The 11172-nt window shown below is 44.8% G+C and overlaps 1 protein-coding gene across 1 annotated transcript; it reads right to left on the reverse strand.

Moving 5' to 3' along the window:
* Positions 1-1178: 1178 nt before the first annotated feature.
* On the reverse strand, positions 1179-6256 carry LOC147698341 (kelch repeat and BTB domain-containing protein 7-like). Its single transcript, XM_086934936.1, has one exon. The coding sequence runs from the start codon at positions 5972-5974 to the stop codon at positions 3989-3991; it is 1986 nt and encodes a 661-aa protein (XP_086791062.1). The 5' UTR covers positions 5975-6256; the 3' UTR covers positions 1179-3988.
* Between the last annotated feature and the right edge of the window lie 4916 nt (positions 6257-11172).

The following is an 11172-nucleotide window of genomic DNA, read 5'->3' on the forward strand; positions in this document are numbered from 1 at the left end:
AAAAACCGATCTTTTGACAGACTATATTTTTTTATAGACTATTTTGGATTCGATATTTTTCTACTTACCTGTTTGGAGATAGGAATTTTCGATAATTTTGCATTCTATATTTTGGCGACGATATTTTGGGAAGTCAATATTAGGTCAGTGATCTGTAAAAATACCTCAAATGTATTTTTTCTGCCACTAAAGATCTGCCTGGACCCAGAAGTTTTTTTTTTTTTAAGTTTGAGAAAAACAAGGTTCCAGCCCTTTGTCGTGTTCATCCCAGTGTACAAAACACATAAGGAAAGCACAGCCAAAAGTGGCCAGTTTGATTTTTAAATAGCCACATATTTCCTGATAAAATGCTTCGCCACTTTCCTAACCAAGACCCCAAACCCCATTACCTGTTCTAATGCTTTATTATTTACATACTAAAAAGGTACACCACAGGATGCTAAAAGGCACGTTTTACGCATAATAATATTTCCTTTAAAAAAAGTTTATTTTACTATCAATATATCATGGGTTCTTTCAAATCTTCATTTTGGATAAACACCAAACAAAAATTAATGGAAACCTAACAAGGTGGATAAAACACCTACAGATATTCCTACACTACAGTATAGAAAATGTGGGGTGAGGGAGTTAAAAGTATGAAAACAAAAAGGTATCCGTAATGTATTATGGAACAGAAGAGCATACTGTCCACAAATGGTATATACGTCATGCATCTCGAAAAAGTTTATCAACTATTACCAATGAAAATTGTGGTAGAACCAAAAACTAAAAAGCAGGATAGAAGCAATGACAAATTTATATTGTAAACGTATTAAAAAAGTTGCAATTGCAGCAAAGAAATGTAGAGCCTTAGGGGTTCTTAATACCAGGGTTGAAAGGGGGGGGGGGGGCAAATCTCTACTGTGAAAGCTGGGAGGAACAATACCAGGTTATAGTGTGCAGGGGTAAAGCGGTTGTATGGAGACAGAAGTTGAATAGTACCAAGATTCATTGTGAAATTAAATGCTGTACAATGGCTAAACTAGCTTGGCAACGGAGAGAGCTATATGGACATAAGGGCAAGTGACGCCAGAGACGATCAACAATAACAGCATTTTGACAAGAAATAATTAAAATTGTGAAATTTCAATTCTTTAACCAGTCATACAGAAAGAGCATGTGGCTAACAGAAACTCTGGAGATGTCAAAAGCAATTTAATTACATAATATGGACAAAATCACTGTGCAAGAATACAGTCAATGGCGGGTTGCATTTATGGCACAATTGCTTCAGCATAGTACCAATATTCCAAATATGCCTGAAAAGGGGGAATATTGCTTTAAGTTCATAAGAAGGAGAGACAAAAAAATCTTGAAAAATATAGGTTATTAGCTAATCCGAGACAAATTAGCAAAGTATTTGCCATAAACATGAAAGAACATTTAAGAACAGACAATGCTGTAATGTGTGGTCTCCAAATTTCAAACTGGACTTAAGAAATGTCTCCACTGCACAATATATTGGACCGGACCATTACAGCAAGCACCTAGTCGAAAAATGTTCTAGAGGCACTATGTTGTGCATCTATGATCTGTGACAGCTTCTGATAAAGGTGTTTGGGATGAAACATAATATAAGTTAACCTTCTGCAATATTCATAATTCTTTGTTAAGAATCTTACGAGTGTTGCACAAGGGGAATTGGGCTGCTGTGAAAATTGTGGACTGTGACAATCTGGCATCTAGCGCCTGCTGTTATTAGGATTGAGGCAGGGATACATTTTTGGCTCACTGTTTAATCTTTATGTTTGCAACATAACAGAAGACTTCAGCGTGGAATGAAATGTCCCCTTAAAATTAGGTCATTAGCACGACCTAGCACTACGCAGAAGACACTATCTTCAACCTCAGACAAGCTCTTGGTCTGCACCAATCCTTGGAGTGATGAACGTGGCGATTACTGCAAAACCCATGCATTATAAATCCTTTGCAGAAAAAAAACACCATCATGAAATTTGGTATAATAGGCACATAGATGTTGAGCTGAAGCTTGTCAAAAACTTGTCTGTTGAGACTGGTACCAAATTGAAACGGTTGCCACAATTGTAGGATAAAACACTTCAGACATGATGAAGCTACTGATTCAATATGACCTTAGAAATGGTGGCAGTACTATAACATCACATATAAAAGCCTGCAAAGATAAAGGATAACATTTGATGTGTGTGGCTACCGTTACCATTAGTTCAAACTTCAGGTGGGTAGATATGACGGAGGTGCGGTTTTTCGATTTATGAAAAAATAGAAAAAAGAAAAGTTTTAAAAGTGGTCCACCCAATTTGCTTAGATTTATATAGTGTGATGTCAGATCCCTGCTCAGAAATGGACAGCATGTACTGGAAAATAGGTGGATTCGGGCACCTGAAAATCTTGTTCCAGTTGAAGATATAGTCTTGCTAAAGGAAACATTTGTGAAAGTATGCCTGCAACGTTTTAAATTGTATAAAATTCAGAAGTGCTTCAAAGTTTTATTTATTAAAGGGATTTCGGTGTATATGTGATTAAGGAAGAAGGCACTACATGTTCTTTTGTGGATTAGGGGCATGGTATGAGAGTCAAAAAAACATGAACAGTAAATTCTACTGAATTGTCTTTAGCACATTAATTGTGAACGTCAAAAATCTCAAATTAGTAGACTATTCCACTCATGTGTTTTAATACTGAGATAAGTTTCAAGTGATTTATGGGTCCTGAATATATTAGTTTTGTGGTGGATAAGTTTGTTGCACTTTATAAAATGAAACGCAGTAAATGATGTGGAATAGGAATTCGACATCACATTAGTTAATAGCGTGGATATGTTCACCTTAGTAGCTTTTTTTTTTTTAAGAACATCTAAATTAAAAAGTATAAGAAACAAAAAGCAAGGCTTCAAAGTGGATTCTAAAGAAAAATGTCACATAAAATGTTTTGGGGTGGGTGAAATCCATTGAGTGGGCCACAAAAAAAAAATAAGCTTGAGAACCATCGCTACAAAGTTTAATTCTGGGCAAACAAGGTATAGAAACATTCTGCAAACTTAATTTCCTTCCCAGAGCAAGGGACGCTTAAAAAGAAAGCACATCAAGATTCTTAACCAGCATCTTTTTGCATAGCGTTTTTAAACCCTGAACTCATTGAGTACTTTTAAACAATATCAAATTCAATACTATCTAAATAAATTCCATAAATATGCTTGCCCCATCACAAAATATCTACATCTATAAATAGAATTTTACAAAATGTCTTCCTTCCACAAATCAAAAGGACGCGTGCATACAATAAATCTATACATGGGATTCCACTTTATACACTCACAGAGGGGGAAAATCAAAAGTTGATAGGATTGAATTAGACAGGCCTAGACAATATGCAAACGTTTATAACAGCATTTGTTCAAAGTGTATAAACAGGCCTTGGTATTCTGTGTAATTTTGGGGGACGGGGGGGGGGGAGGGGTGAGGCCATCACAACAGAAGAGTAAAACAACCTGCATTAATCATAAGCAGAACACTATGCACCAACACATAATATATATACCCAGTTCATCGTACGCAGCAGCGAAATGTTTGGTTTACAATCAGTGCATTAAACAAAACCATCAAAACACAATGTTACTCTTGCTAAAGGATGTGCTAGAGACATTCCTGTTAAGTGTTAAGGCAGGAGGGGCTTGGTACGAGCGTACATGTGGGCATGTGGATCCTTCAACGCTAGATTACTTAGGTTTACTTATGGCAATGACTTCACCGATATCCGTTTGCTAAGCACCTTCCTCAAAACCCTGCAAAGATTTGCGAGTATGCATATAGGAGGAGGGAGATGCAATAGTGGTATAGCCTTTGAAAGTCTGGCGACACTAACGTCCAATATGGCTAACAATTGTTGGGGTAGGAGGGCCATGCCCATATAAACGCATCTTTCTCTTATAAGGCAAACATTTGTGCGTGTTCTGTTATGGCATGCCCTATAAAGTCCCATCCAATAGCGCATTGTGCTGAGCCGCGGCGGGCCCCCGGTGCCAATCATCCTCGGAGAAAGAGCTTGAGCTGCCTGACTCGGAGTCGAGCTCGCTGAAGCCATCCAGCTCCCAGTCAGCGCTAGATTCGCTGCGCACATCATCCTCTTCGCTGATGAAGCTCTGTCCTGGTTCAAGGCAAGGCGGAAAGACACGCGCCGACAGGCATATGAATTCAGAGTCATAGTGCAGCAATCCTAACATGGTACCCACATTTAACCAACGATCAGCGGACGCGTCGTACTGATGCACAGTGACACGGTTCTTTCTCCACTGTGGTGTAGTACAAGTGATTAGCAGAAGCCGCCCACCGTGGCAGACAATCTGGTAGTTGTGCGTGCTGGCATCTACCGGGATGTCGCAGACCCGCCTCCACTCGCCACGGGCGGGACTGTACACCTTTAGCACAGGAACGTCGCAGATGCAGTAGATCTCGTCCTGGAAAACACAGGCTTCTTGGAAGTCGCTGCGCCGCATTGAGGCGCAATTTAGCCACTGGTCCCGGCCAGGATCGTAGCACAGTAATCGCTTGTGGTTGACCGCATATAGGTAGTCCCCCACAGTGACTAATTCGAAGGAGTACAGCGAGTGTGGAAGGGGGCAAACCAATGCCCACTGGTCACGCTGTACACTGTAACACTCCACTTCCCTTAACCTGGCCCCCGTAGAAGGGTCCCTACCCCCTAGAATATAGATGTGGCCACGCAGGTATGCCAGGTCCATACCCTCCCGGCAAAGCAATCGGTCTGCCAGCTGCCGCCAGCTGTTGCGCACTGGGTTGTAGACCCACAGTTGTTTGAGGGGTTGCGCTGCTAAGTAGATATCGTGCTGTGGCGAGATGCAGACTGCCGAGGAAGTCACGGTTTTGCCGCTTCCGTGTCCGGCCGTGGCCAGCGGCGAAGGCATGGTATAGATGTCACCAGAGTAAGGATCGTAGCAGAGAAAGGGCTCTTTGCGGTGTCCAAAGAAAATTACCATCTCCTTGGCCTGCATTCCGATGCGGCGGGCAGGGCTCTCCTGTGGTGGGGTCTGTGGCTCTGGGGGCGTTGGCGGACAAACAGGCCCATAGCGGTCGTCCATCACCCCCTGTAGGTAGGGCAAGCAGTACCGCCGAACGAAAGGCCGGCCACGCAACCCCTCCAGGTATACACGGTCCTTGTCGGCCAAGTGGTGCCAACGCACACAGCGCAGCACCTCGGCGGCGCAGGGTCCACGGTCGGCCGGCGCAGCCTCCAGCCACTGTAGGGCGGCTGCACACACGCGCCGTTCCCCGTCCACATCCAGGTCGTCGAGCCGCAACACCTCCTGCAGCTGTGCCAGACTCAACTCGCACAACTCTCCACCGCTCAGCTGGCTGAAGTGCCTCGCCACGTAAGCCAAGGCCTGAGCTCGCAGTTCGGCGTGGTCAAAGGCGTCCGCGAACTTGAGGATACCGGCGCAGTTGGCTGGCTCCAAGCGGCGGGCCAGGAAGCCGGCGCAGGCTTGGCGCACATACTCCAGCTGCAACATGTCAGCAGCAGCGTAAAGTCGCTGTACGTTGGCCTCGCTCACCGTCACGCGACCAGTGTAGCAGTAGTCGATAATAAGGGCCATGGACTCAGCGTCCATGTCGTGCAGCGTCACCTTCTTCTGCTTGCTCTCGTATAGACCACCGGTGAACATGCTCTTGAAGTACGGGCAGGCGGCCGCCAGTACATTGCGGTTACATGAGAAGAGGCGGCCAGTCGCTTCAACTGAGGGAGAGCGCGCGCCGGCGGCCGTAGTTGGAGTGGTGGCGGTTGGCGACGCCATGCCCCCGAGCACCTCAATCGTGACATCACAGAGGAGCCGAGAGTCGTAGAAGGTTTTCAATTGTGCCAGAACCGCTGCCGCGTGGCCGCCGTCAACCAGCTCCTCCGGTCCCGAGAAGAAGCTCGACACTGAGCGGCAGGCCATACTGCCTGCGGGTTTCCCGACGATGGGTTTCACTGCTATAATGGGCCGCCACTTGCGGACTCCCCCTCTGGGAGCACGCTTCGCAAGCCCTAGGTTACTGGCGCCGTATCACTTCTCAGGTTAATGACAGTTTGTACTCCACAGTAGACATCTTATGCAGGTGCTGCGGCGGCCATGCTCCGGTCAGGCAAAACGTCACCCCTGAATCGTATTGGGAAGTCAAAGTAGTTCTTGCACAGCCTTCGCCATTCGATAGCGTGAGTCGGTAACGTTTAGCCTGACGTAGACATGGCCGCTACGGGGACTTGCATATTCGCTTCCGCTGTCAAACGCGATGTGGTTTCCCCGAAGATGTTCCCACTCATAGAGATAGAAAGGATCTATCTTCGCAGATGGGTAAATACAGCTAGGTAGTGGTTGTTGGCAGCTACATTAAGCAACGACTCGGAAACACCATTCGAGGGTGAGTTGTCGCTATATTTCATTGCGAATTAAACCAATAAACGACAATGGTTTCCATTATACTGAGATTTAACTTTGGGCATTATAGTAATTTGACGAAAAGACGAAGACATTCTTTTGTCTATACATATAATATTTCTTCCTATAAGATGGCGTGGACTCCTGGCTGCACTTAGATTGTATTTATAACATTATTACTTTTTTTATCTCCTGATATCAACAATATACAACTTTAAGCGTAGGTTCTTCTCCAGTTCGGAATGAAAGGCTTATATTTTCCAAGATGGCCGACATGTTTACTGCATTATGGCAGGAATTGTGTTTCTATATCCAGGGAAACCTTGTGGGCTAGTGCTTTGTGTGCTTCTCAATTCTATGTCAGGACCAGAGGCTCCGATTATGCTTCTCTATACCACATTATTTTTCAGCAGCCTATCACAATAATCTTTGAAAAAACACTACATATCCCATGATACTATAATCATGTGATCAACCATAGATTAGGTGCCCTAAATACATAACACCTCTCTCACATTAAGGTATCCTCTTTCTTTGCTGCTTTGCAGCCAGTCAAGACAGTGCACTTCAAATGTATTTCCTTTTGTATTGTATAATGCCTTTATAGGTTTGTTTATTAATGTTCTTTAACCCCTTCCATGCTGATGACGAACCCCAGCCGTCATGCACTACGGTGCACGTGTGCTGATGACGGCTGGGGTTCGTCACGGCCCGCCCCTGTTCGTGCTGTTTACAGCACACCAGGGGAATCGCGGCCGCATGGAAGGGGTTAAGGGACTGCTTATTTTTATGCATATGTGTTAGACCTGACATTATTGGCCTGAGTCTCTCCTCCATTTTTTTCTGTTTGCCTCCTCTGTTTACAATGTTTTTGCTGGTATATCGCTTTGTTATAGAACAGGGGTTGACCCAATTTAGTCAAAGGACCTGGGTATTCGATAATATAGAAAACAGTTGGTCCTCGACGAAGATTCACCATATAAAACAATTATTGCATTTGGTTAAGTAAATTTTTAGTCAACTCAAGAATAAATCTGTACTGTTGGTTAGATAGGTATACTAGCCCACATTGTCAAAATATTATACAAAAAGCACCAAACACCTTGGGATTTGCAATGAATCCAATCAGATTATCTTATTTAATATACAATTCAAAAAGGAAAGAATTTGGCAAATCTTTATACAAATATTTACATTAACAATAAACAAAGGTATATTTCTATGATAAAAGAGAAGCGTGCACAGAGACAGGCCAAAGTGTGTGCTCAAGTGATTGGTCAAGGAGATCAGAGAAACAAAGTGCAGATTACTTATATACAAAAATTGAGCCTGCCCTAGAGAACGCTTGCAAAAAATGTAATTCTTTTTTACTAGCTTGTAGTTTTTCGAACTCCGTTACCTTGGTTTGCACAGTTGCCAATGGGATTTGGGAGGGAGGGAGATGGGGAGAGGGGGCAGAGACTAATAGGTGCAGGCTCCCATAGGGAATTGTCGACGTTTCGACCCAACCATAAAACGGGTAGTTCAAATCCTCAACACAGGGTCTTCATCGGGACGGGATATGGGGAGGGGGCGCAAAAAGTCTTTCAGAGTGCACGCAGGTTAAAAACCATTGTCATTGGGCACCCTTCTGTAGTGTATCAACACATGTGCGACATTTTGTCCGCACTCAAAATTTTTTTGTGATCACAGATTGACACCACCACTGAGTTCGGGGATGCTTTCCAGTAAAAAAAATTACGTTGAATTGCTAAATTTGCTGTCCAAAGCGCGGAGGAATTAATCTTCTCACAAACGTGCTGCCCGGCTCGCCTGCTCGTCTTCGCGTGGTGATGTCAATCATGTGTTGATACACTACAGAAGGGTGCCCAATGACAATGGTTTTTAACCTGCGTGCACTCTGAAAGACTTTTTGCGCCCCCTCCCCATATCCCGTCCTGATGAAGACCCTGTGTTGAGGATTTGAACTACCCGTTTTATGGTTGGGTCGAAACGTCGACAATTCCCTGTGGGAGCCTGCACCTATTAGTCTCTGCCCCCTCTCCCCATCTCCCTCCCTCCCAAATCCCATTGCCAACTGTGCAAACCAAGGATAACGGAGTTCGAAAAACTACAAGCTAGTAAAAAAGAATTACATTTTTTGCAAGCGTTCTCTAGGGCAGGCTCAATTTTTGTATATAAGTAATCTGCACTTTGTTTCTCTGATCTCCTTGATCAATCACTTGAGCACACTGAAGGACTGGGTTCTTTAAGACCCAGCGGTGCCAGGGCACAACACCTGAAACCTTCGTGGGTAACCTGCTCCGGCGTACGAAGGACAGAGACACGGGACACTTCCTTCGGCGTCAAAGATTCAAGGTTTATTTACTGCAGGGAACACAGGTATCACGACAAGTACAACTCGTGCAACTTGGGGAGACTGCTTCAAATTGGTTCTGTGGATCGCTCCTTTTATACAGTTTTTACCCATAGGACAACATGGTACACAAAGGTTTACAACCCGGTTCCCACCATTATCCCCCAGAGGGGTCGCTTTGGTCACTTTGATACACATAAGGTCCGGAACATAAGTGCGGAAACATTTGGCGGTTCCCAACTGTAAAAACCCATCTTCCCAACATTAGTGCATTCCAATCGGCAGTAAAACAGATCGAAATAGGAACAAAGACAGGTGCAGAGGAAGACGGAGACAGTGGGGAGATCGGAAAGGGTGTAAAAGGGGAGGTATCAGGAAACACGAGATACAGGCATCAAAGGGACGTGCCTAATGAGATGCACGGCTGAGACAATAAACCGGCACGGCGAGATGAGCCTCGAGCGGGGCCATCTGCCTTACAGTATCATCCCCCTCGTCATAAAGACACTTACAAAGGTCATGTGTCTTCCGCAAATATCTTGGGAGTCCCAGGGTCGCGAAGCGGACAGCGTCCGTTCGCTGGCTACTTGAGGGCAAGAGACAAAATGGATGCCGTATCTAAGATGGAACCCGTGGGTACAGATGAAAAAACCCACATAACAAACAAACGGTTTAAGTTAGCACAGCGAAACTGCGCACACTTACTAAACTCGTCATTTGCGGTTCATAGATACCAGACTCGACCATATTCGTGCGAGTCGAAAACACCACTTACAATTGTTACGGAACCTCAGACGCTCCTTTTGCCCTCATGTAGGCAAGCACTAGTCGGAATCATATTCGATATTCATCAGACCATCGAGATGTTGCTGTAGCATAGCTCTGTCCAACCGAGTCCCCTTGGTAACAGGTGGCTGTCTCATACACGTTGTAGCACAGAGGCCACATAAGGCAGGACCGCACTGCACACAAAGGCAACACGTGAACAGGAACACCACAACGACTCCGATGATCATCAGAATCTTCCAACCCCAAGTCGACATCAGGCCCCAAAACCACCCAAGTAGCGTCCAATCCCCTACATCCACGTGTATGGATTCGGAGATCTTATGCAACTTCGAGATGGCTTGATAGACAGTCGGAGCGTTATCTGGAATGAAAATGCAGCAGCTCGAATGGATCACCTTACATACCCCACCTCGATCTGCTAAGATCACGTCTAAAACCATACGGTTTTGTAACGTCATAAGTCTATCCGCCTGAAGTTCAGTGGTGATATTACCAAGGGCACTGGCAGTAATATTAGCTGTCGATTCTACCACTCGAGTCAACTGTCTCAGGTTCCTACTATTAACCATAGGTCCCCAAAACGGGAGGAAACCCTTGAAAAAGTCTCCTGCCTCTTGACCAGCAGTATCCTCTTCGCTAATTACGCCTCTCACAACTCTAGTCTTATGATAATCGGCATCTACAGTGAACGTCGGAGGCAACAGATTTGCAATGAAGCATGAGCCCATGAAGTCAGCGGGCAACCATGCGTATGCACGATCATGGCAGATAAAGTATGTACCCTTGGCGGCCAGGAACACAGGGGACGAGACCATCGGCAGAATGTAATTTTCAGTGCAAGCACTCGCTCCAAGCCGGGCTTGCGATCTTCGGCCACGACCCATGAGACAAAAATTACCAATGTGGGGTACGACCCATATCGGAGGTGAGCTTTTAAGCTGCTTTTCACTGGTGAACACACTATATTCGCCTCTACTTAGGACCCTATAGGCTTGTACCTCTTCTTCGGGAATAAGCGAGGGATCATAGATATCGCTATCTAGGTCCTCTATTGCTATCGACAAAGGTTTTTGATACGAGGTAGGACCAGAGTAGGGGGAACGTGGTTCTCGAATGGGGTGGAAACCCAGTGCGCTTCGAAACATTGTCTGAAATGCTCGAGCAGACCCTTGGGAACTATACGGTAACACCAGATATGGAATTCCCTTATCCGTAGTATGTGGCATCAACCCACACACCCAACAATTAGTAGTGTTAACCACTAACTGATGCTGATGAAGGAGCTGAATAAAGGAATTATTGCGGAATTCTGCACGTCTAGCCTGTTCGTGTTCAGGTAGGATATGAAAAGAATGAGGAGAAGCAGTGGAGATAAGTTTAGGGTCAGGGGTAGGAGTAGGTGTAGCAGGAGGTAAGAAGTAAGACATCGTGTAATACACCCCACCCGCCAATAATGCAGAAGCAGTCAAAAACAATACAAATATTTGGAATATAAAACATTTGGTACGACTGAGTTGCTGCAGCTTGAATCTATGAGCCTGAGCTCCTTCCAAATCCGTCAACTTCGAGAATG

Source organism: Lissotriton vulgaris, chromosome 8 (genome assembly GCF_964263255.1).
Source record: "Lissotriton vulgaris chromosome 8, aLisVul1.2, whole genome shotgun sequence".
NCBI lineage: Eukaryota > Metazoa > Chordata > Amphibia > Caudata > Salamandridae > Lissotriton > Lissotriton vulgaris.

Coding starts and splice junctions, on each gene's coding strand:
- LOC147698341 (XM_086934936.1), bottom strand. CDS start 5,974: ATGGCCTGCCGCTCAGTGTCGAGCTTCTTCTCGGGACCGGAGGAGCTG.